General features: G+C 45.7%; 1 protein-coding gene across 2 annotated transcripts in view; it reads right to left on the bottom strand.

The window, feature by feature from the left end:
• Window positions 1-25,059, bottom strand: part of VWF (von Willebrand factor) — a 160,911-nt gene extending 135,852 nt beyond the window's left edge. Inside the window, exons 1-6 of one of the 2 annotated variants that reach the window (XM_037844993.1) lie at window positions 24,902-25,059; window positions 23,743-23,797; window positions 22,093-22,254; window positions 13,160-13,262; window positions 12,659-12,867; window positions 2,821-2,945 (exon numbers count right to left, since the gene is read on the bottom strand). In XM_037844993.1, coding sequence (XP_037700921.1) covers window positions 2,821-2,945; window positions 12,659-12,867; window positions 13,160-13,262; window positions 22,093-22,254; window positions 23,743-23,797 — 654 coding nt within the window. In that variant the 5' untranslated portion in view covers window positions 24,902-25,059. Of the gene's footprint in view, window positions 1-2,820; window positions 2,946-12,658; window positions 12,868-13,159; window positions 13,263-22,092; window positions 22,255-23,742; window positions 23,798-24,901 lie in introns of those variants that run through there. The other variant, XM_037844994.1, reaches the window with a different exon arrangement.
• Window positions 25,060-26,911: the final 1,852 nt, after the last annotated feature.

Below are 26,911 nucleotides of genomic sequence, written 5' to 3'. Positions count from 1 at the left end.
CCATTTCCCTGCCCACAAAGAATCTGGGAGAAAAGACATTTGGTCTGATGGATAGAAGGGTAAAGACTGCTTAATGGGGAGAAAAGTTGGTGAGCAGTAAAGGAAAGGGATGGGCTGGAAAGGCTGCAGTTCTCTGCACCACTCCACGCAGCACCTATCCCCAAGGCTAGGGTGTCTGCCCTGGACCAGCAAAGGCTCTGGTCCTTCCTACCAAATTGCCCCCACCTGCCGCTGGACTCCATTTGAAAACTTTCCTCCTGGACGGGCTCCGCCAAGGCAGCAAGTCCCCTTCCCCTCGAGGCTCCCCCTCATCCCACCCGCAGCACCTCCATTTTCTATCTGGGCTCCATCCTTCCAGGAAGAATCTCCCAAGCTCCAGGAAACCCCAAAACGCAGCTCTAGACGGAATTGCTGAGATACAGCCCCTCTCAGCTGTCACACAGGCACCTCAAATTCAACATGCCCCAAATAACTGCATTCTCCCCAGCCTCTTGGCCCCCTTCCCATATGCCCTGAGTCCATCCATTTCCATAAGTCAGACCCCCTGAGTCAGGCTGGACACCTCCCACCTGTGCCCCACAGCCAATCCCCCCCAGAGGCCTACATTACCTCCTAACTATCTGTTTGCTGAGACCCTCTCCATCTCCACTTCCACCACCCGATCCATCTTCTCTCACCTGGACCACTGAACAGCCTCCTACCTGAACTCCCACATCTGCTCTGTCTCCCTCTTACCCTTTCTCTCATGGCCATCAGTGATCTTTTCAAAATGTGAATCTGACCCTGCGTCCTGGCCCAAACCCTTCTACGATGTCCCTTTGCTACTTGAGTGAGGACCAAAGTCCTTAGTGGACCCACCTGCTAGTTGGACCTCCGTCCACCCCTCCACCCTCCTCTAACCATGCCCCTCCTCCCCCTGGTTCTCATGCTAGCTACTTGAGCCCTAGTTTCTCAAATCTGCAAGGCAAACCTCTCTGCTCAGAGCCTTTACCACGTGCATTGCCATTTTCCCAAAAGTCTCCGCCATATTTCTTTGCCTCTCTACTCCCGCTCAACTTTCATTCTCAGCTCAAGCAGTCTTTCAGGGTAATTGTCCTTCCCGAAAGCTCAGGGCCACCCTGAGCCGTGTCAGCTCCCTCTCTCAGACCTTCATTCTTTTGAGGCCCATAATGGGGTCCTCCATCCCCCATCCCCACCCTTCACCAATCCACTCTTCTCTATCTGCTTGGCACCCCAAAGGCTGATCTGTATGGACAGACACCCTGGACTTCTAGCTTCCAGTTGGACTTTTGCCAATGGGGAGCCCCAGGATAAGGGAAAAGAGTGAGGTCAGAGCATATATTGTTCTGGCTTCCGCTCTGTAGGATCCACTCAGGCTGGCTGCCCACCTCCACAAAGATCTCACTCCTGTCAGGCAGGCTCTCTGTCTCCAAGTTCCCGTACAGGCTCATGGACCCCCTCACGGCTCCCTCGGGGCTCCCCTATACTGCCTGCACCTTGGTTAACAGTCCCTTTGTTAAACTCTCCCAAAATGATCCTAATGTGAGAGGGTCGTGATCTCCTGCAGAGACCCCGACTGATTCAAGCCCCTGCCACAGTTTGGTTTTGCTCACTTATTTATGAGTATTTGATTAATGTTTGGTGATACTACTAGAACATAAGCCTGTGGAAGACAGGGTCCCTGCTAGCTTTGCTTGCAGCCTCTCCCCAGGACAGCATCTAGCATATATCGGAGGCTTGATCAGTGATTGTTGCCTAAATGAATAGAAGTGGTCAGAATTCTGGAACTGAGAGTGGACTCTGGCCTCACATCTGTGGGCTGTTGAAAAATGGCCAGCACCCAAAATAGCAAGTGCCAATCCCTGGAGCCTGTTGTAAATGTTACTTTATATGGAAAAGTTTTTGCAGGTGTGATTAAGTTAAGGTTGTGAGGTCATCCTGGATTATCCGGGTCAGCCCCAAACACCACCACAAGCACCTGTTCAAGAGAGAGGTGGAGGGAGAGTTGAGACAGGCAGAAGAAGGAGCCACAGGATCACGGAGGCAGAGTTGGAGTGATACAGCCAAAAGCCAAGGAAAGTCAGCAGCCACCAGAAGCTGGAAGAGGACAGGAATGGATCCCCCTCAAGCCCCTGGAGGGAGCACCTGCCGACACCTTCATCTTGGCCAGGGAAACAGAATTCAGATTTCTGGACTCCAGGACTGTGAGAGAATAAATTCCTATTGTTTCAAGCCACTAAACTTGAGATCATTTTTTACAGCAGCCTCGGAAAACTAATACAACGTCCAAGCAGTGTCGCTTCAATGTCACTTCAGGCCAGCACCAGTCCTCTCCCTCCAACATTTTCCTAACTGTAAAATGATTCCCCTTTTTGCAAATGTGCTGATAAGAACTTGGGGCTTTTCCCCTCCATTTGTAGCTTACAACAACCACTTCTTCAGCACCTACTTTAAGAAAAAAGGAATGGTTTTCTATTGGTAGAATTTCAAACACTTGGCAGATGCTAATGGGGATAAATGGGGACAAGGGAGGGTTTGGGAGTCTAACAAAACAAGTGTAAATAGTCACCTGCTGTACTTACTCATTAGCCCACACATAGGCCCAGAATAGTATTAGAGTTGGAGTTGACCAAACTCTAACCACAGCTGGTTTTCTTGAGGAGAGGAGCCCACCTGAACCCTGCAGAGAACAGCCAGTGAGACCCACAGGTATTTCCACTCCTCCCCCAGATGGAGGGCCTGAGACCAGGTGTCCCGCTGCCTCTTAATTCCAGAAGTCACGCACCCATCCAGACCACATCCAGGCTGGGCTGCACCCACCTTCTGCATTTCCCCAGAGGAGCTGTTGCATGGGCTGCTGGGAGGGGATGCCCGCTTGCACCGTGCTTCTCCACTGCTCATGGCCCAGGAGTTGGCAAAGTCATAGGGGTCTGTGGTCAAGGTCCCTGTGGATCAGAGTTCAGGAAAATAAAGCCACAGTTATGCCTGCCTGAGTGAAAACTCTAAGTCTGTCACTCCCTGAGGCAACCTTCCATTAGGTTAGAACATAGGCATCTGGGTGGGAAGTACCTTTTGTACTGTATTCAGCATGAACACAGGGGTACAGGTGTCAGTGCTTAGCAAAGGTTTGGTGAATAATGGCTGGATGAATGGCACAATGAAGAAGATAACATGAAAGACAAGAAAGATGCCAGCCCACTCTCACTTCCCCATGCTTTGCATACCTTTTTTCCTCTGAGTGGAACACTCTCCACATTGCTCATTGCCTTGAGAAGCAGTTCAAGAACCACTTTTCCAGGAAGCCTTTCTGAACTAACTCTACTCCCTTCCCCCACCCTCACCCCAGCCTGGGTTGGGCACATCCCTTCTCAAGCTCCACACCCTGGCAACCCTCTCTCAAAGCTCTCATCACACTCTGCATTAATACTCCGTCTTCATCCCCCATTCAACTCTGAATGCCTTAATTAAGGGCATAGGCTGTGTCTCTTATTTCTAAATTCCTGGATGATGTGGCACAGAACCTATGGCCCCCAATCACTGTATCTTCCAGGCTCTCAAAGCATCTGTGCTTTAGTACCCAAAGCATTCATCCAACTGTCAGCTGCCCCAGTGGACTGTGAGGGCCTCACAGGCCAACTTAGCCTGGTGCAAAGTGGGTGCCTAATGGCACTGCTGAATCTTCATTACAAAGACTTAGTGGAGCATTGGGAAGAACAGTCCATTTGCATAGGCGGGTCCAGAAGAGTGAAGAATGTTCCAAGATAAAACAATGCACTTGGAAATAGGAAATAAACTGTCCCAAGGGGAAAGAAAAGAAAGTCAAGGTCTGGAAAGTATAGTCAGTATGCATCTGGGGTATAGTAGGCAGGAAAAAATAATGCCCCTCCCCCACCATAAAGGTATATTCAGTTCCTAATTCCCAAAACCTGTGAATATTACTTTATATGGCAAAAGATGTGATTAAGTTAAGGATTTTGAGAAGAGGAGCTTATCTTGGATAAGGACAGGCCCTAAATGCAATCACATGTATTCTTATTAGAAAGAGGTAGAGGGAGATCAGACAGAGAAAAGCAGAGAAGGCAACACAAAGACAGAAGCCAGGATTGGAGTGATGTAGACACAAGACAAGGAAGGCCTGCAGAAACTGGAAGAGGCAAGGAAAAGATTCTCCCCTAGAGCCTCCAGAAGGAGTGCAACCCTGTAACCCCTTGAGTTCAGACTTCTGGCCTCCATAACTGTGAGAGAATAAATTCCTATTGTTTTAAACCACCAAGTTTGTGGTAATTTGTTCTGGCAGCCACAGGAAACAAATACATGGGAGAAGCCAAAGGGAAGAGAACTTAAATTTGAGGAGTTTCAACTATGTGCTGGGTATTGTGGTCCATGCAACACAGGCTTGTACACTTTCTAATGAACCACCTAAAGAACTGGGAGACAGGCACAGAGGAGGCTTTGGTTGAGTGGAGAGAATCAAGAGCCCCTGGAGTCTGGTCTGGTCTTAGCTCTCCTTCTTCCAACCTATGTGATCCTGGACTGATCCCATCATTCATTTGAGGCTAATCCCTCATATGTAAAATGAGGAGGTAGACCAGATGATCCCTAAAATCCTTTCCAGTCCTGACTTTCTATAAAATAAACTTCTATGAGTCAAATCTGAAATGAAACAGAAGGATTTCGAATAGGTAGAATAACAAAAGTTCTTGCTCAGAGAAAACTCTCTGAGAACCAAAATTGAAGCCAATCTTGGCAAACAACCATGATGTCAAGAAACAAGGTTACCTGTTTGGGGACAAAAATTCGTGAGTCCTTACCAAACAAAGAGAATAAAACCCACTTAGGATGATTCCCAAAATATCACTAAAGCCCTGATTTCTTGCCAACAAACATCACCTGCTCCATCATAACATAGGTCTTATTTTTAGGTTTTTAAACCTTAGCACCTAGAATAGGAAGCAAAGATAATTTAGGGCTGGGACTTCCATGTCTAACAATATTGCAGACTGGGAAAGTCTGAAAACTGTGCCACTACGAAGGACATGGAAATGCAGCATAAAATATAAAAAAAAAAAATCCTTTGACTCCATGGCTATTCTCACAAGAAAGTAGAAGGAATTCCAAAAGACAAAAAGCAGGAATGGGGGAGAAAGATGAGGTGGAGGGGACATCGAGAAAATTGAAAAACAGAACTGGCAAGCGTGACTTGATGTTCTGGCTACAGATTATTAGAGTGAGGGTAGAAATCTTGGATTTCAACAGCTCCATAAAGATGGAAATAAGTCTCGGGTCTGTATGATGTGGGGATGTGAACCTGAGATGCCTCTGGGAAGCTGGGACCATTAAAGAGCTACACCTCCATGAAAGAGTGGACGAGAAAAAAATCTACTCCAAGAAGCAGGAAAACAATAAGGAAGTGTGTTTCCTTTTCTTGGACTCCAGATAGAAGGACAAAATGAGGCCCGTGAGAATTTCTAGTGGTGGAAAAGCCCTCATTTGGAATTGAGATGCTAATGTATACTTCTTCTGAGATTCAGTCACTCCATATTGACAAATTAACATAAGAAACCTTCTAAAGATGAGCTCACAATCCAAAATTATCAAATGGGAAACAATCCACTATGAGCAAGAGTCAGCAGACACAAAAATAGCAGGATTAGATCCCTCAAAACTTTAAATAATAAAATTTTGCATAGAGGCTGTAAAGCAAATACATTTTAAGTTATGGATATAAAGAAGAAATGGAAAACTTGATGAAAGAATAAGCCAACAAATAGTTTTATGTGTGTGCTAATGAAGGTGTCAGGGATTGATTTAGGTGATGAATGTACAACTATGTAATGGTACTGTGAACAATCGAATGTACGATTTGTTTTGTATGTGTGGTATGTGAATATAACTCAATAAAATGAAGATAAAAAAAAAAAGAATAAGCCAACAAGAAAAAATAGTAGAACTGAAAAAGAGCCAGCTTTACCTTCTAAAAATTACAAATATAGTCAATAAAGTAAAGGAAAACGAAACTGGTATTTAGACAGCAGATTAGAAAGAGTTGAGCAAGAATTAGTGAACTAGAAGACAGATCTAACCAGTGATGTGCTGGTAAACCAGCTCTCAGGAGAGGCGGCAAGGGGGATCCCTGATCTGTAGCATTTTCTGATTTCCATGGTATAAATACTCCCAATATAGTTAAATTCAAGCTACCAACATGTTGTTACTGAACGTGAGTTGAGAAGAGATGTTATACAGTCAATTCTCGTCTGTCAGCACGAGCACACCACTGGTTCTAAGCAAACTTCACAAAAAGCAACACAGAGTGATAAAGAGATAGAAAAATAAAAGTGAAGTAAAGAGGAAAAAAAGAGATACACTAAAAATATTCAGCATATATCTAATAGTTCCAGAAAGAGAGAATACAGAGAAATTAGGAAAGTTAATACTCAAAAAGAAAATGGCTGAAATTTTTCTAAATCTGAAGAAAGCTATGAATCATCATATTCAAGAATCACAGTAAGTCGCAAGCAAGATAGTGAAAACACCTAGACGTAGTATAGTGAAATTTCAGAATACCAAAAGCAAAAAGATTACATACACAAACTGAAAAGCCATATTATGTGCAAAGAAATAACAATTAGACTGACAGCCTACTTAACAACAACAGTGGAATAATATGTTTAAAGTACTGTGATAAATAACTGCCATCTGAGAATACCATATCCAGTTAAAGCATCATATAGGAATGAGGGAGTATTTGTTTCAGCTATCACTACCAGACCGTGCATGAAGCAACTACTAAAGGATGTTTTTCAGAAAAAAATAAATTGAACCCAGAAGAAAGGAGTAAGTTGCCAAAAGAAATTATGAGCATAGAGCCTATGAAACATGAAGGCATAATCTAAACAAGCACTGATGGTGCAAAACTATAATAATAATGCAAAATTTAGTGGCTATTCATACAAGATAGAACTAAAATAAGGGCAAAAACAAAGTTTCAGATGGTGGAGATTCACTGTTAAAACATTTCAAGGTCTTTGTTTTGGGAAGAAGTAAAGAAATGCATTAACTTTAGGCTTTGTTGAATCAAGAATGCAGTTTAAAATTTTAAGAGAAAACAATAGAAATAGAAATAAAATGTATAATTTCCAAGCCAATTGAAGGAAATATAAAAAGAATAAAGATAACTCCATCACTCAAAATGAAAGCAGAAAAACAGGGATGGGGGGAGGACATGAAGGTAGTAGGAAAAGAAGTATCATAGAAAAAGCAGTAGTAGCAAAAAAGCACAAAATCAGATGATAAATATAAATCCAAATATATCAACAACATATTTGAGATAAAATAAATGAAAGGAGGCAACATTTCCAATAAGAAGAAAAAATATCATATTACTGTAATAATAATCAGATACAATGAGATGCCACAACACACTTATCAAAATTGATAAAAAGAAATGTTCTAATGCCAGTGGTGCATGCCCACCCCAGTCATTGTGATATCTAACGAATACCCAGAGAAACTTTCAGTATGCCCCTATAAAGTGGCATTTTCCCCATTGAGAACCACTGAATACAAATACTTATCCAGTCCTTCAAGTTCCAAAAGTTAGCTGTGCTGGATGAAAAATGAGTAAGGGGAGAAGCCTAGACAAGCAAGCCAGGCTAACTCTAGTCATACCCAGTTCCTAATTGAAATTGTCAGAACACCATTGGCTCTACTGGAATACACCTTCAAACATCATTTTAATAATAAACCACAAGAGCATATATGAAAAACCCACAGCCAGCATAGTACTCAATGGTGAGAGACTGAAAGCCTTCCCTCTAAGATCAGGAACAAGACAAGGATGCCCGCTGTCACCACTGTTATTCAACATTGTGCTGGAAGTGCTAGCCAGGGCAATCCGGCAAGACAAAGAAATAAAAGGCATCCAAATTGGAAAAGAAGAAGTAAAACTGTCATTGTTTGCAGATGATATGATCTTATATCTAGAAAACCCTGAGAAATCGACGATACAGCTACTAGAGCTAATAAACAAATTTAGCAAAGTAGCGGGATACAAGGTTAATGCACATAAGTCAGTAATGTTTCTATATGCTAGAAATGAACAAACTGAAGAGACACTCAAGAAAAAGATACCATTTTCAATAGCAACTAAAAAAATCAAGTACCTAGGAATAAACTTAACCAAAGATGTAAAAGACCTATACAAAGAAAACTACATAACTCTACTAAAAGAAATAGAAGGGGACCTTAAAAGATGGAAAAATATTCCATGTTCATGGATAGGAAGACTAAATGTCATTAAGATGTCAATTCTACCCAAACTCATCTACAGATTCAATGCAATCCCAATCAAAATTCCAACAACCTACTTTGCAGACTTGGAAAAGCTAGTTATCAAATTTATTTGGAAAGGGAAGATGCCTCGAATTGCTAAAGACACTCTAAAACAGAAAAATGAAGTGGGAGGACTTACACTCCCTGACTTTGAAGCTTATTATAAAGCCACAGTTGCCAAAACAGCATGGTACTGGCACAAAGATAGACATATACATCAATGGAATCGAATTGAGAATTCGGAGATAGACCCTCAGATCTATGGCCGACTGATCTTTGATAAGGCCCCCAAAGTCACTGAACTGAGTCATAATGGTCTTTTCAACAAATGGGGCTGGGAGAGTTGGATAGCCATATCCAAAAGAATGAAAGAGGACCCCTACCTCACCCCCTACACAAAAATTAACTCAAAATGGACCAAAGATCTCAATATAAAAGAAAGTACCATAAAACTCCTAGAAGATAATGTAGGAAAACATCTTCAAGACCTTGTATTAGGCGGCCACTTTCTAGACTTTACACCCAAAGCACAAGCAACAAAAGAGAAAATAGATAAATGGGAACTCCTCAAGCTTAGAAGTTTCTGCACCTCAAAGGAATTTCTCAAAAAGGTAAAGAGGCAGCCAACTCAATGGGAAAAATTTTTGGAAACCATGTATCTGACAAAAGATGATATCTTGCATATATAAAGAAATCCTACAACTCAATGACAATAGTACAGTCGGCCCAATTATAAAATGGGCAAAAGATACGAAAAGACAGTTCTCTGAAGAGGAAATACAAATGGCTGAGAAACACATGAAAAAATGTTCAGCTTCACTAGCTATTAGAGAGATGCAAATTAAGACCACAATGAGATACCATCTAACACCGGTTAGAATGGCTGCCATTAAACAAACAGGAAACTACAAATGCTGGAGGGGATGTGGAGAAATTGGAACTCTTATTCACTGTTGGTGGGACTGTATAATGGTTCAGCCACTCTGGAAGTCAGTCTGGCAGTTCCTTAGAAAACTAGATATAGAGTTACCATTCGATCCAGCGATTGCACTTCTCGGTATATACCCGGAAGATCGGAAAGCAGTGACACGAACAGGTATCTGCACGCCAATGTTCATAGCAGCATTATTCACAATTGCCAAGAGATGGAAACAACCCAAATGTCCTTCAACAGATGAGTGGATAAATAAAATGTGGTATATACACACGATGGAATACTACGCGGCAGTAAGAAGGAACGATCTCGTGAAACATATGACAACATGGATGAACCTTGAAGACATAATGCTGAGCAAAATAAGCCAGGCACAAAAAGAGAAATATTATATGCTACCACTAATGTGAACTTTGAAAAATGTAAAACAAACGGTTGATAATGTAGAATGTAGGGGAACTGGCAATAGAGAGCAATTAAGAAAGGGGGAACAGTGGTCCAGGAAGAACAGATAGGCTGTTTGGCGTTCTGGGGATGCCCAGGAATGACTATGGTCTGTTAATTTCTGATGGATGTGGTGGGAGCAAGTTCGCAGAAATGTTGCTGTATTGGGTGGCTTTCTTGGGGTGGAGTAGGAACATGTTGGAAGTTGAGCGGTTGTCTTGGGTTAGTTGTCTTTTTCTTGCTCCCTTGTTATGGTCTCTTTGAAATGTTCTTTTATTGTATGTTTGTTTTCTTTTTAACTTTTTTTTCATACAGTTGATTTAAAAAAGAAGGGAAAGTTAAAAAAAAAAAAAAAGAAAAAAAAGGGAAAAAAAAAAAATATGTAGTGCCCCCTTGAGGAGCCTGTGGGGAATGCAGGGGTATTCGCCTACCCCACCTCCATGGTTGCTAACATGACCACAGATATAGGGGACTGGTGGTTTGATGGGTTGAGCCCTCTACCACAGGTTTTACCCTTGGGAAGGCGGTTGCTGCGGGGGAGAGGCTAGGCCTCCCTATGGTTGTGCCTAAGAGCCTCCTCCCGAATGCCTCTTTGTTGCTCAGATGTGGCCCTGTCTCTCTAGCTAAGCCAACTTGAAAGGTGAGATCACTGCCCTCCCCCCTACGTGGGATCAGACACCCAGGGGGGTGAATCTCCCTGGCAACGTGGAGTGTGACTCCCAGGGAGGAATGTAGACCTGGCATCGTGGGACGGAGAACATCTTCTTGACCAAGGGGGGGATGTGAAAGGAAGTGAAATGAGCTTCAGTGGCAGAGAGAATCCAAGGGGAGCCGAGAGGTCGCTCTGGGGGGCACTCTTATGCACACTTTAGACAACCCTTTTTAGGTTCTAAAGAATTGGGGTAGCTGGTGGTGGATACCTGAAACTATCAGACTACAACCGAGAACCCATGAATCTCGAAGACAGTTGTATGAAGGTGTGGCTTGTGAGGGGTGACAGTGGGATTGGGAGGGCCATGGGGACCACACTCCACTTTGTCTAGTTTGTGGATGGATGAGTGGAAAAATGGGGGAAGGAAACAAACAGACAAAGGTACCCAGTGTTCTTTTTTGCTTCGGTTGCTCTTTTTCACTCTAATTGTTATTCTTGTTATTTTTGTGTGTGTGCTAATGGGGGTGTCGGGGATTGATTTGGGTGATGAGTGTACCACTGTGTGGTGGTACTGTAGACAATCGAAAGTACAATTTGTTTTGTTTGGCTGCGTGGTATGTGAATATATCTCAATAAAATGAAGATTAAAAAAAAAAAAAAGAAATGTTCTAACTAACAATATCAAATGCTGATAAGGATGTGCAGCAAGTAGTACTCTCATGTATCACTGATGGAAATGCAAATGGTACAGACATTTTGGAAAGCAGTTTGGCAGTTCCTTATAAAGTTAAGCATACACTTACTTGCCATATCACCCAGAAATCTCACTCCTAGATATTTAGCAATAAAAATTGAAACATATGTCTACAAGAAAACTATACATGAATGTTTATAACAGTTTTATGCGTAATTGCCAAAAAGTGAAAATAGCTAAGTGTCCTTCAACTGGTAAATAGATAAACAAACTGTGGTTCTAATTCTCTAATTTCCACTTTGTGGAAATAAGTTTATATTGTGGTACAGCAATAAATAGGAACAATCTACTGATATATGCAATAACATGAATGAATTTCAAATGGATTAAGCTAAGTGAAAGAAGCCTGTGTTAAAAGGCTAAATATTCTAATACTATATGATTACATTTATATGAATTTTGGAAAAAGCAAAGCTATAGGGACTGAAAAAAGATTAGTCCAGGGGCTAGAAGTTGGAGGAGGGGTTAACTACAAAGGACAAGAGATATTTTGAGGGTGATGAAACTGTTCTAGAGTGTGATTGTACAGTCAAAACTAGTAAAAATATACTAGATTCAAATAACACAATTAACAAACTTAATTCAACAAGTATATATAGAATCCTGCACTAATCAGAGAATTCATTCTTTTTGAGTATATGTGGAACATTTCCAAAAATAGATCATGAACTAGGCCACAAGCAGTGTCCACATATTTCTAATTTAATTTAGAAAACAATTATAAAAGGTAACTTGAAACATCCTATGCATTTGAAAATTTTAAACATACTCTATAGGTTAAGGAGAAACTCAAAATGGCAATTAGAAAATTCACAGAATTAGATGAAAATGAAAAATGTTACATATCAAAACTCATGCAGCACAGCTAAAGTAGTATTTAGAGGAAACTTTTTAGCATTAAATGCACATATTAGACAAAAAATGTTGGAGAAATCAGCACTGGAGAAAACAGAAACAAATGATCTTACTATTTTCCAGTATGATACTGTTTCTCTATACCCCTACCCCTTATTCAGAGCATAGTTGGGTCATGAGAAAAGAAGGTTAGTTACATTTAACTGTTCAGCTTTAGTGAGGAAACATTACTAATGAAATGTTTGTATGATTAAAATTATTTTTAAAAAATTGAAGATTAGCTGTGGTTTTCAAATTATCCATATTGCCTCCTGTTGCTGATGAATACACATACGCACACTCATAAACTGGCCTCTATGGGTAGTGTCGACACCCATCCTGCATAGATTGTATCCATTCCACTATTGTGGGCTCAAGAGGCTCTGTTCAAACCATCAAGCATTTACGAACCATCTACCATGTATGTGCTGCTATGCGCCATTGAAACTTGAACAAAGTCAGGTTTAAGGAGCCCCAAGATATGCACCGGCTGGAGGTCGAGACAGTGAGGTGTAAATTAAGAGATAAACTGAGGAAAGGTCCTGGGGAGACTTTAATGCCGGAGGAAGGAGGGTTGCTGAAGGTTTGTGAGCAGGGAAGTAACAAGCAGAGCCATGCTTTAGGAAAATGGTATCCCAGAAAAGCTTACCTTCCTGAGTCATGAAGTCATCTTCAGAGAACCTATTGAAGTTGCCACACAGCCCACAAGTCATGTTGAAGTATCTGTCTGACAGCAGGACTTGAAAGTTGCCACTGCCATCGATCCTGGCCACAAAGCCATAAGCCTCACTGGACAGCTTGTGGTACCCAGCCTCGGTTTCTAGATACAGCCCTTTGGAGGCATATGGCATGGAGACCCTGCAGGTGAAGGAACAAGCTCAAGAAACAGGTTTTTCATACATTTACTAGACGTCCCTCCCACCCTCCAACGCTGATGCCAGTCCAGAGGGTTCAGACCAAGGTGCCATGTAGCCAAGGATGGAGAACAGCAGTTGGGAGGCTGGGCTCTCACCCAGCCATGCTACCCACTTCATCTGGGCATGTGTACATCCTCTCTCTTGGCCCCTGCTCCATCATCTGAAAACTGAATGGAGTGCAAGGGGAGCCCCAGGGTCCTTTCTAATTTGGACCTTCTGGGAGTCCAACTTACCTTTGGTCCCCCTGGATCACAGTGCCATTGACAAACAAATGGAGGTCAAAAAATTCTCCGAGATACACAGACAGGCTCACCCTCTTGCCGTTTTGAAAGTCCCCTGAAATAGAAAAAGTCAGTAGCGGTGAATCTTATCAAAACACGCACACACACACACACAAACACACACACACCAAAAAAAAACACAAACACACAATGGTTAATAAATTTATAATCATTTTCTCTAAAATCAAATCTTAGCAGAACACTCTCCCAAAGACTTAACAGGTAAGCAACAAAAATCTCCCTAAAAATCCCATTTGCTCACTCATCCACCCATTCATCTAAAAAGATTTACTGTGTATCTTCTGGGGATATAGCTCTCTGATGGGTCCCTTATATTTCATAAAAGAAAAATGAAAAGCATGATCTCTTCCCTCCTGAAGTCTATAATCTAGGTAAAAAGGTAAGATATTCATGTAGCAATCTAACACCTTTCTAGGACCACAAATAAAAGCAATAGTATGAGTTACCAGTAATAGGCACTCAAGGCTAACGTTATTTAAAATGTGATCCTAGGATTGTATGGTATGTGACTATATCTCAATAAAATTAAATTAAAATAAATAAAATTAAAATAAAATAAAAATAAAAAATGTGATCTTAGGACAACCAAATCAGAATCTCTGGGCTGTTTATTTAAAATGGAGATTCACAAGTCCCACCTCGGTTTACTGAATTTGGATCTCTGGGAAATAAATTTTCTCACAGGATACCTGGAACTCACTAAGGACCCAATAAGTAATGAATATTGCCATTAGAAGTATTTAAATAGCCAAAATGGGGTAAACAGGTGTGGTGGGGAGAACCCCAGAGGCAAGGGTAAGTGACGGTAGTTGGCATGAAGTGGGGAGAACGGGCAAGAGACACGTGTTTCACTGCATCAATAAGACTTCACCATCCCACAGCTGGTACTGAGAGCTGGGTCTTGCAGCCATTCAAAGATCACTAATCAGCACTAAGAGAGAAGGAACCAGAAGGAGCAACAAAGTGTCTGAATCTCCAAGAGGGAAATAAGGAAGATGGAAGGTGCTGGTGCAAGAAGGCTCAAGTGTGAGGGTGTGGTGCATTAGGGGTCCTCAGGGTGACTTAGAGGGCCCACGGGGCCCAGGTGGAAAGGTTAGTCTTGGAAACAAGGAAATACGCCTTCTCCTAGGTGGCCTTCAGCTCCTCGACAAAAGAAGAGGCAAGGATGTCCGTGGGGCAAGGTCCAGGACTCTCAGGAAGGTTTGTTGCACATGTGGCCGGAGTTACTGACACAGAGCACCAAGGAAGGTCTCCTCGCTCACAGCCAGGCAGAGGCCTCAGAGGAGGAGGTCCCCGAATGGGAGTCTGAGCCAAACAGAGGCTACCGGAGGACAGCAACTACCTGGTGCACACACACACACACACACGCTAACACATGCAGACACACACATACACACTCATATACACTCGCACACACATATACATACATACACACTCGCACACAGATACACACATATACACAGACACACAGATATACACATATTCACACATACAGACACACAAATACATATACACATATATACACGCATGCACACACCACTCAAACACAGAGACACACACAGAGACACACTCAGACACTTAAACATATGCACACATACACCCAAACACACTCCACACACAGATACACAAACCAGAATCAGCTGAAAAGTTGACTCGTTTCTGGCAAGATTTCAGAGAGGGCTGTCGCATGTAGATAACTAGCTCTTTCCAAGAATAGAGCCGTGAACGGTATACCACTGGCAGCTCAGAGACCACCAGGAAGGACTCACAGACCACCCATTGCCCACAGCCACATTCTGCAAAGCTGCAGGCCAGGACTGTCAGGTGAAAAAGGAGCTGCTGGCCAAGGTGAAGGGCTTTTCTCTTTTTTGTGCTGGGGGGTCTTGCCTGCCCTGAGTGTTCACTGAGAGCAGTTTTTGCAACAAGCAAATCTTTACCAGTTGAGCATCATTTCAGAAAGCAGAAAATTAGCCAAAGAAAAACAACCAGGACTGGATGGATAAGTGATGGGACGGATAGAGTAAACGCTGGCTCTTCATGTGATATTCTTTCAACTTTTCTGTGTGTTTGAAAATTTCCATAATAAAATGTTGAAAACATAAACAAGCAAATGGCAAAGCCTGGCAACAACCTCCAGTTTACAATCCCTCCCAGGAGCGTTCCTAGTCCCTGAGAATTTGCAGTGGGCCAAGGACCAAATCCCGTCCTCCCGCCTTTTCTGGGGCTGACACCCTGAACCCCACAGGCCAGTCTGGGGTGATCCAATGAGACAGGGTGCTAAAGAAGCCTCCTCCCTGGACACCTGGTAGGGCAGGGGAAGCCCTGAGCAGGGGTGGGCTACTCAGCCCCCTTTACTAACAACTCAGCCAGCATCTGGCCCCTGAGCCAAAGTCCTCTCCCTCCTGGAAACGGGAAAGGCTCCCTGTGTGCTTCTCCTTGCAGACTTACCCTCTCACACAGACTCAGAAAGGGCCAGGAGAACAAGTCCACCCAGGGGTCTGTGGCTGGGTGGGGGATATTTTGGATTCAACCAGGGAGCCACCACCCTGAGGCTGCAGATCTGTAGCTCTTCCTGGCTTTCAAGGAGGTAAAAGCACCAGAACAAGTCACTCATTCCACAGTAGGCAGAGCTGAGCAGGTGCATAGGGAAGTCCAGGGGGTTCCAAAGGTTGAAAGTAGAGCCTGAGAGGCTGGATTTAAGGACAAGTTCAGAATTCAGCAGCAGCAGAAAATCAAGCAAGAGGGAACTGGGAGAAAGATAAGACAGAGCCTGGAGGTGCCAAGTGTGGGGACGGGAGCTGGAGCCCTTTTCCAGGAAATCATAAAGTCTACGGAACCTGCATCCATCGGGGCAGCTGAAGCTTGGGGTAACTTGTCCATCAGCTCAGAGCTAGTGAGTGACAGACCCAGGACCCAAGTGCATTGCCAAGTATTTGAAGGGTTGCTCTGTGTGGCCCCAGAGGGATCAGCATTAGGAAGTGGGGGAGGCAGCCCACCCAGAGAGAGCAGGCAGGGCTGCATCTGTGTGAGGCATGACAGGGGGGGAGCAGGTGGGCCTGGCTGACCCAGGATTTCACCTACTCCACACATTTGTGGTCCTCAAGTGGATGATTTAGGCTATGGTAACCAGCTCCCCCAGAAACAAACCAAAAGATCAGACTGGATGAGGGGCGAGAAGGGCAGGGGTGGGTGAGGGCCCACCTAAGTCCATAGAGCCTGTGGAATTCCTGACCCTGGAGGGCTGAGGGAGGTTAAGAGCTGCCAATCAGACCACTAAGGGCACTAAGGAACATGACTAGAAGCTCTACACCATCACACTCAGAAGGTTGACTATTTGGGGTGGCAAGGGGATTCTGGAAAGCGTGTCCTGGAGAAGCCTACAATTCAGAGAAACTTATGGTAGCAGTGGGAAGGATCCTGGAGATCATCTAAACCAGTGGCTTTCAAACTTTTTTTGCCCAAAAAGCAGATAAAAACACATTCTACTTCCCAGCCCAGTTCACACACATACACACACAAACACACACAATTTCACATAACAATACCTACCCTTGCACCCTGCCATGCACTCTGATATTTTCAGATACTTTCTATTCTATTCCGTTTCATTTTTTTTTTAATGCTGGTTACAACAATTAAATTAATTTTGTGATAATCCATGGGTCATAAGTCTGTTTGAAAAACACTGATCTAGACTGACTCCATTTTACGAATGGAGAAACTGAGGCCTAAGTTTTACAGCAGGGTTTCTCCACCTCAGCAATATGGATGTTTGGGGCTAGAGAATTCTGTTATGCATTGTGAAATGTTTGGCAGCATCCCTGGCCTCTACCTGCTCAATGCCTGTAGCACCAGCCCCCAGTTGTGACAATCAAAAATGTCTCCAGACATTGCCACATGTCCTCTGGGAGGGAAATCATTCACAGTTGAGAACTATTGGCTCACACTAGTAATAAGGGCAGAGCCCACATACAGGTTGTGACCCCAAGTCCAGAACTCTTTTGGCAGCACAAAGCTGAGTGCTCTGGATTCTATGAACCCCTAAGGCAGGAGAAAATGCTAAATTCCACTTTTATTCTATTTGCTTCACTCTCTCCCTGCAGAACACAGGGTAGGGGTGGGGAGATGTGATGATGTGCAGCCATGAGGAAGACGAGTGACTAGAAATTACCAGTGAGTACGAAAGGGCCTACCACTCTGCTGACTAGCCTTTAGCATGTCCTGAAATCGCTAGGAAAAGAGGGGCTGGGTGTCCACCCCAAGAGACCAGAGCACCCCAGTGAGGTTCACCCATGGCCCCCATCTGGCCTCTGAACTCACTGTTGAGACCTAAGTGGGGAACTGGGGGGAGAGACATCCAAGGACCTTTGAAGCAAACGGAGTCAGATGGGGAGCCTTCTGGAGTGTTAGTGTGGCATCCACAAATCTGCATTTCTAAGGAACACCCCAGGCTCCACCCCTCTGAATCCGTGGCGGTTGAACCTCCATCCAAACTTGGAGACCCGGGGATCTAATCTGACTGCACCATTTTGCTGACGTGGAAACCAAGGCTCGGGCAGGAGAAGTGTCTCAGTAGGCTGTTGGTTATTTATGGCTCTGAGTTGGTTTGGGAGCCAGATCCTGCCGTCTGGCTTAGGAAGGGCACTTCTACGAAGCTGGGGAACCAAGCAAGGCTCCCACGCCTCCTGGGATCTTCCTGACCGCTTCCCTGGCTGGCCAGCAGCTCTGCAGCACTGGCCTCAGCCTGCTGAGGAACACGATCGAGGAAAGGACCCTCCCCCGTGCACCAGGTGGTCCCTCGAGCCCAGAAATAAAGCACTTTACCAGGATGTGATCAAGGTCCCCAGGCACTCAGGGAGGAATGTGAATTTGCCATTTAGAAGCACGGAAACAGGATGTCATTGGAGAACAATGGAGCTGAAGATGTGAGGGAGAGCCAGTCAGCGGTGTGTGGACGGAGACGGCAGGGTGCACGGCAGGGTCCCCGTGCTGGATCCCTCCCTGGCTCGCTGTGCCTCCGAGCCCCACCCCCCGCCCCAAGCTCCAGGGCCAGCCCCTACCCCCAAGCTTCTCCTCCCAACACCCCCTCCTCACGTACACACCCCAACTCCACCAACAAAAAAAAGGAAAAGTGGCTGCCCACTTTCACTGACGTTAGCAGCATGACTTTTGGTGGAAATTAAACCAATCTACATTAAAGTGGGATTAATGGATAGCTTGACACTTGACAAGAACAAGTTATTACAAGAAAGGAATAATTAGCCAGTGAGGAAGCCTAGTGAGGTATTTTGAAATCGAGACGCTGCCACGACTCTTCAAATTCCTCCTTGACCACTGAATCCCTGAAAAGGGTGGCAGAGGGGCTGGGCCTCTGCGTGGATGGAGGGTCTGGGAGACAACTGAGGTGACCCTGACCTTGACAGAAACGCCCCGAGGGTCCCAGAAGCCCCTTGTCTCTCACTCCATGTCCAACAAGCGAACATTCGGATGTGAAGTGAGCTGCTTCGAATCGCTGATTTTGGAGCAACACTTCACACTACCAAATAACTTATCTCGATCCTCGCAGCATCTCCATTTTAAGGATGAGGAAATAGAGGCTCCATTTTAAAAAGATCAGGAAACGAGCAAACTATTCAACTTCCCCAAGGGTACCCAGTGAGGTGAGGAAGCCAAGACTAGAGTGCGGGTTTCTGACCCCAACTACGGCTCTTTCTTTGCTTCCGTCTCCAGCTGGGAGCAGGGCCTCCAGGGCCTCTGGGGCGGAAAGTTACCAGTCACCACCATCTGAGTCAGCCCAGCGCTGGGCAGGGCCTGAGAGGGCAAGGGGGCTCCCCAGAGGAGATGAGCAGCCTAGAGGCCCTGGCAGGGCCTTGTTTCCCTGCCTGTGTGGACTAAAGGGGAGCCACTCTTAAGGGAGAGGGGTCTGAAGTTCTGTGTTTCTAACCCGCCAGCTTGGCTCCCCACGCCCAGAACACAAACTCTGCCCGGGTACTAAGATTTAACTACGTATTGTTTACAAGACCATGGACGGACAGAGGGGAGGGGTCCACAGCCAGACCGAGCTAACCAGACCCTGGGGTCCAGACGACAACCCCCCTGCAGGGTACCCAGTGTCTCCACAGGGCCCCCTCCTTGGAAGCTCCCAAAGCCATTGAGTGGAGGGGGTGTCACTCTATTTCTTCCCACAAAATCTTCCTCCTGACACTCCTAACCTTCCATTCCCACTGGCACCACTAAAGCAACCTCAGGTAGGGGTCTGTGTCATTTCCACTATGATCTTTTAAGGTGGGGAAATCTGGTGAAAATAAACACTGGGGCCACCTGAGGTAGGAGGCCCTGAGCCTTCAGCTCCCCAGGGAAGGTGAGGGGGGCACTTTTTCTCTCCAGCTGCTCTCCCAAGCCACTCCCCAGCTGCTGATTCTGAAGCCTGGGGACCCCAAAGCTCTGTGTTCAGGATGGCTTCCTCCCCTTGTCACACCCTGTGGATGTCCCTGGACCTTCCTGCTCCCTCCTAGTTACATGGCCAAGGCCACCTGGCCTCCTGTCTTTCTCACTCTCAGGACCATCTTGACAAGGCATCGATTCCTTCTTTTTTTTTTTTTTTTAATTCAGTTTTATTGAAATATATTCACATATCATTCAATCATCCATGGTATACAATCAACTGTTCACAGTACCATCATATAGTTATGCATTCATCACCACAATCTATTTCTGAACATTTTCCTTACATCAGAAAGAATCAGAATAAGAGTTAAAAAAAAAAAAAAAAAAATTAAAAAAAAAAAACCCCATCCCCCCCATCCCACCCATCAATCCTTCTTGACCTTCCTCTTCCACAAGAGCCTCTACACCAGCTCCTCACAGCCTGCTGAATCAGACTACAAACTCCCCATCAGACCTCGAAACCTCATTAGGCCTCACCCACATTTCTCCACCATTCTCCAGCCCACGGTGCTCAAAGTTTGGTCCTCAGATCAGCAGCAGCTCCTGGGAAATTGTTAGAAATGCAAATTCTGGGCTCCCACCCCAGATCTACTGAGGTAGAAACTCTGGAGGTGGGCCCCAGCCATCATCTTGACCCAGCCCTCCTGGTGATCCTGATGCCCACTAGAGTTTGGGGACCACTGCTCCAGCCTCACAGACTCTCTCAGTGGCCTTCATGTAATGGACATACTCCAGCCCTTTGCTCGTATTAGCCCATTGCTGGGAGCACCCTCTCTAGTCCTCTCTGCTCAACCCAAATCCCCTCGTCTGCCATGTTTCCTTCATGAAATCAGCTCACATACAGGTCTTCTTCTGTACGACAGAGCACAGTGTTCCACAGTTCCCCCAACAGTCAGCATTTAGAGACCCTAGCGAGCTAAGCACTGGGAAGCAAAGATGCATGAGACACTGCCCTTGCCCTTGGGGGGCTCATAACAGAGTAGGAAAAATAGCAGTGCCATGAAGTCCAAAGTGGGATAGGTTTTCCAACGAGGCAGGGCAGGTAGAGAAAGCAGCCGTAGAGGAGCAGCTGTGGTGGCAGGAGAACCTCAGACCTGCAGCCTTCTGTCAGCTCACTGAGCTCCCAAAGAGAGCCTAGCCCAGTGCAGGGCACACACAGGACCCTCCACCAACACTTATTGAGTGATTGAGTAATGACCCCAAGAGCCCAATGCCTGCCACTCATGTAAGGGTCTGAGTATGGGTCTGTGCACTGGCATCTCGGCTCGCCAAGGTGGAGGACTGCCCTTGCTAGGTTTTGTAGGGTCCTTCCCTCACACTTCACACACATCTGACTACTTCTCAGAGCGTGTACGTCCCCAAGCCACAATTCTCCATCACTCCCCTCAGCCCCAGCTCCCAGCCTTGGAAGTAGCCTCTTTTCTTAGCACAGAAGAAAGTCCTCTCAATTCAGAATCAGAATCCAGTTCCTCCATTTATTATCTGTTGGGCATTGAGAGGATCGTGTACCTCCTTGATCCTCGGTTCTTCATTTGGGTTATGGATTGAATTGTGTCCCGCCAAAAAGACAAGTTCTCGTCCTAAACCCCAGGCCTGCGAATGTGACCTTGTTTGGGAATAGGGTCTTTGAAGACATTATTGGTTAAGATGAAGCCAAACTACATTAGGGGGCTCTAATCCAACATGCTGGTGTGCTTATAAGAAGGGGAGAATTGGACACAGACGTGAGAAAGCCGTGTGGTGACGGAGGCAGATATTGAAGCCCAAGGATTGCCAGCAAACCACCAAAAGCTAGGAAGAAGCAAGGAAGGACTCTCCCCTCCAGATGTTGGACTTCTAGCTTCCAGAAGTGTGAGAAAATAAATTTCCATTGTTTTAAGCTGCTCAGTTTGCTCTACTTTGTTGCAGCAACCATAGGAAGCTAAGAGAATCAGTCAAACAGGCTGACTATGCCCACCCATCAGAGTTCTCCCGGGAATGCTGAGATAACACTGGAACAGCACCAGCTTCTGCCCAGGGATTTAGGAGGTGCACAACACAAGACAGAATTCCACAGGCCACCAAGAAAAGAACAAGGATTCTTCCCTTTTGCAAAGAGCTTTACAGGTTACAAGCACCTTCCATTCGCCGTTCCTCTTGATGCTCCCAGAGCACTGCCCGGAGCGGGAGCAATGGACTGGAGAAGCACAGGGGCTCTCTCCATCCCACCAGGCTCCCATGGCAGAGACCCCCCCGAGAAGCCAAAGGGGAAGCCTTGTGTCATGGAAAGGCCATTCCCCCAGTGTTCTCAGCAGCCATCTGCCAGCTCAGGCACCTTCCTGAGAGTAAGAAACCCACCCCTCAGTCCCCCCACACACATCAGGGCTGTGCTCAGCCGCCCCCTCTCTGGACTCCTCCCTTGGGCACCCTGGACTCACCAAGAAGCGAAAAGGAGTGTTTCTGGCAGTCCCCAGCCAGGAGGTAACTGCAGTCCCCAGCAAAGCTGTACATGCTCTCATCAAACGTGTTGACGAAGTCGCCTCCAAAGAGGCTGCAGCGCGCCATCGACGACCTGTCGCGACCTTCTGCACAAGGGGTCCCTGAAGGGAGAGGCTGCAGGTGAGCACAACAGGTCCACCAACCCAAACCACTCTGGCCCTGTAGAAGCGAGGCCGCGCCTGATAGAAATTGGGCTGCAGAGAGGTATTTTCCATGTTAAATGAGATTAAAGCTGTTGCCTTTCTGCTCCCAAATATGACCCTGGACTCATCAATAATGGAGGAACACTTTTTGAGGAAATCTATTAGTTTCAATGGCATTTATTTACTAAGTTAAAAAGCAAGACATGCTCTTTGTAGGATATTTGGAGAATATGGGAAAAAAACACAAAGAAATTAAAATCATCTGTAACACACCATTCGGAGATAACTTAAGTTAATATTTGAGGATTTATCTCTCCCTTCTATTTTACAGCATATATACAGTTGTGGACTTTTTATAAATTTGCATACTGTGCAAATTATTTAGAACCTCCTTTTCTCAATATATTCTAAGGAATTTATCATGCCATTTTATACACTTCTAAAATGTGATTTCTGATGTGGAGTTTATATTTTGCATCTAAATATGTGCAGTATATTTTTCCAAATTTTCTGATATTACAAACAGATTGCAATGAGTGTCCTTGCACATAAATTTATCTGTACATCTTGAACAGATTAAATTTTAAACTGATCAGTCTGTGCATTTGGCAGGTAGAAGGGGTCTATGAAGTGTGAACACCTCCAGGGTCACATGCTAACTCCCAGGGGACTCTCCTGCCACCCTCACTAACTCTGTGTGAGCACACAAGTGTGCACATGTGTGTGTATGTGTGCATGGGTGCATGCATGTGCGTGCATTGGCAGGTGGGGAACCACAGCATACATCTCTAAGTATTCCAGGTCCCCTAGCACGGGACCACCTGGTAGGAAGATGCAGCGACTATGACAAATGTACATTTGTCCCAGACTAACACAGATGCTCTAACACAAGTGGTCTAAGTGGAGGTAGGCCATCATCAGGAAAGGGGCCCTCCTGCTATTTGTAGAATCAGAATCTCAGCTCGGGAAGGATGGCAGTGCAGCGCAGTAGTAAGAGTGCTGGCCTGGGACCCAAGAGAATTATCTCTGATTTTGGCTCTATGAGACTTTGGACCAGTCATTTCTCCCCTTTGACCCTCAGTCTCTTCATCTGTACCATGGGAGGTTCAACTAATCGACCTCCGAAATCCCTTCTAAAACGAATAGTCTATCCAAGTCTTGAAATTCCCTCTTCCCTTCCCCACCCCCATCATGTAGGACAGTTTGGTACGAACCTTGATCTTCTTAACTCCAAAACAGAAGGAGCAGGCATACATAAGCACCTACTCCCTAAGGGATATGAGGCCAAGGCTGGGGCATGCTGCAGAACCTTCACAGGTGGAATTAACTCGACAACACAGGGCTGGGCACAAAGGTGAGCTCCAGACATCCCCACTGATTCTGGGAATGGGGTTATTCCAAACAGCCCTGGAGAGGGACTGAGGAGTGAAACCCTTTGGTACCTACCTGGCAAGGTGAGGGCCAGAGTGAGCAGCAGCCTTGCAAGCCTGGCAGGAATCATCTGCAAAGAAGCAGAGAAATGAGCTGGTTATTACTGCCTGAATAGATGGCTGCTGGTGTGTGCTACTGTCAGTGCAGGAAATGGGAAAATATTTTTTAAAAGCAGTAGAACATGTTGATCCTCACATACCACCACTTTCCCCTGGAACACAGGTTGAGTCAAAAGCTGCTGGTCCCCAAAAAGGGCTTCTGGGCAGGGCCAGGCACAGGAGTATGGATGGCTGTGAGCCAGGACCCCTGGGCACCCTTACCCCAAATGGTAGTTCCAGGCCCAGGCCCAGGAGGAAAGCTCTGACTTCTATAGATCCCTCCAGGCCACCCTGCCCTCTCTCAGTTCCTCTCCATTACTTGCACTCCAGCACAGCTAAAAGCCAATGAACACCTAATTCTCTGCTGCCTCTTCATCCTTCTTCCACACTTGGCAGCCAACTTTGGGGAGTAAGAACTGCCTTACACTTTTGTCCCCATCCCCAGTATGGAACCAAGCACCCAGGAGGTGCTCAGTAAGTATTTGCTGAGTTGATCTGATAAATGAACAGGAGTCTAGGACAGCAGTCCTGGGCCCCATCAACCCTCCCCAGGGGTAAGAGACAATTGACTCTGCCTGGCAGAGCACACCCCCAAGTCCTTTATACTGCTTTCCATAGCTCTCTCTTCATAAATAAGTGCAGAATCTGTCACCTGAAATTCAGTGGGGGGTGACCCTTTTCCTACATAAGGCCCCAACCAGCCAACAAAGGAGAGACAAGCCCAATCTGTTATTAATTAGGGAAGGGATACTTTGGTAATCAGATATGGCCATGTCTTCGTCCCAGACCAGGTCCCCCTCTCCCACCCCCTCCCAATACACAGGTACATTAGGAGCCTCCAGAAGGTCCACAGAGTGGGAACAAAACTCGTTCCAGCCTCATCTGAGTCAAGTATCGCCAAGCTGTGAAGCGCACAGCATGAACAGAAGCAGCCGCAGGAGCCAAGTTCAAAGGTTGAGGGGTAGGGTTATCCCTGGCTTTGAATCTCGCCTCCAAACACAGTCCTTCTAGGCCAGGAATGGAGTCCTGCACCTTCCTCTCACACCTGAATCAGCTCTCCTCCCAAAAGACCATACCTTCCCCTGCAGATCTCTCCTTCCCCTGCAATGGGGGCTGCAGGTAGCTCGAAGGTCCCCAGGGAAACTCAGCTGGATGTTTCCGCTGCCAGTGCAGGAACTTAGGCCATTCTCGCCAGCACTGCTGGGAATGGACGAGAACTGCCACAAGCTGGGAATGTCTTGCTGTTAAGTAGCCCGGGGCTGTGGAGTCCCTGCAGCTGGGGGAGATACAGCCCAGGTTGTGACGTCCACCAACCACCTCCCCCGCTTCCCACCACAATAGCTGCGAGCAGCCATAGCAGGGGACTGGCCTCCTCTTAATTGCCAAAAGGAAACAATGAAAGGAAGTGGTATTAGAAAAACCTCCAAGCCCACAATAAGGCTTTCAACAGTTTAGTGGAAGACCTCCTGGCAGCTAGCTGCCTTAATGAAGTGCCTTGACCCTCACCCCATGCACCCCTCATCCCTCCACCCACCACTCCTAGTCCCTGATCCGCCCTGAGTGCCCCATACAGAGAGGAGATGGCCCGGAATGCTTGGCATCCCCCACAGGCTAGCTGGGTCAGGGTGGGACCCAGAACAGATCAACACAGTTTCTGGATCTGGCTTGCAAGGCTGGACTCTGGGGAAATTTGGAAAAACACCTCAACCTGAGCCAAGTTAGTGACCAAGTGTGGAGGAAAGCAGAGCCCTGGCCCTTCCTGCCTACTTTCGATGCGAATGATCCCGGCCCCTGACAAAAACATCAATTTGGGTCCTGGCCAGGGTTTAATGGATACATTAAAGATGAGGGATCGCAAGTCCAGACCTTTGTAAAATGATGGGGTAGGATGCTCTGATTCTAAGAGCACTTCTACAGCCTCTGCCACTCCACTTCTGACACCCTGATTCCAACCTGATCTTACACACACACACAATTCTTCTTCCCAATCTTCCACTCCCAAGAGCCTAATTCTCAGCATCATCTGCTAAACCAATCCCTGCTAAAACGTAGCTGATAAAATAGGAAAAAAGGTGACTCACTGGTGGTGGGACTCCAGGAGCTGACAGGCAGCTTGAGACATATTTAGGGATGGAAACCCACCTCATTGCCTCTCACATCACGCCACCTACTCTAAGACTCTGATAAGCCATTATGTCCCCAACATCCTCCTTCCTCACACACATACCTCACACGCCACCACTCCCTTCACCAGCCCAGGGAGGGAGATGAAGGGTCCCAAGAAAGAAAAATGTTCAATTGGAAAAGAAGTCAAATGAGCACAATGTAGTAGAAAAAGCACTTAAAGATTTCCATTTCCCATTTTTTTTTTCACTAGATAACTTGAAAAATCCTCCCACTATAAGATACCTGGAAAATCTGCATTAAATATAATAAATGATCTTTAAATGCACAGCTGAGCTAGAAGGAAAGGAAGGGATGTCGCCAAGGGTCAGCATTGAAGAGGGAGCCAATAAGCATGAAGCAGTGCAGGCCTAAGGAAGTTACCCAGTCCAGGTGCCCGCCAGGCTTCAGGGTGAACATCACAAGACTAGGCAATGAGGCTTTGAGCTTGTCCCCTGCATAAAGATGAAATCCTTGAAGGGAAACACCTTCCATGAAAGGGTAAATCAGGGGGAAAATCCATCTACTAACAGAGAAGATAAGGAAGCTTGTCTGTCTCCATATATTCCGGGGATGGGAAAATTAAGAATTTTCATTAGAATTTGTAACCACGGGCCTGCATTCCTGCAGGTCTGTAGTTCTAATTTATAATACCCACAGGGTCCAGGAACTCCCAAAGCTGAGAAATGGACACAGAAATTAGTCTTAGGCCAGGGCCTGGGGTCCTGACAGAAACAAGCACCAATCTATCTAAAAAGATAAACCTTCTTCCCAAGCCACCTGTCATTCCCTCAGATAAAGCTCTCCCGAAGATGAATTCAAAATTGCAAATTAAAAAGCACTTGAGAAAACAATCCACCATAAGCAAGAATAAGCAAGTCACAACAAAACAGCAGGACTGGATTCCCAAAAACTTCAGACAA

The sequence above is a fragment of the Choloepus didactylus genome, chromosome 8, assembly GCF_015220235.1.
Source record: "Choloepus didactylus isolate mChoDid1 chromosome 8, mChoDid1.pri, whole genome shotgun sequence".
NCBI lineage: Eukaryota > Metazoa > Chordata > Mammalia > Pilosa > Megalonychidae > Choloepus > Choloepus didactylus.
This window is presented reverse-complemented; position numbering and strand designations above follow the sequence as displayed.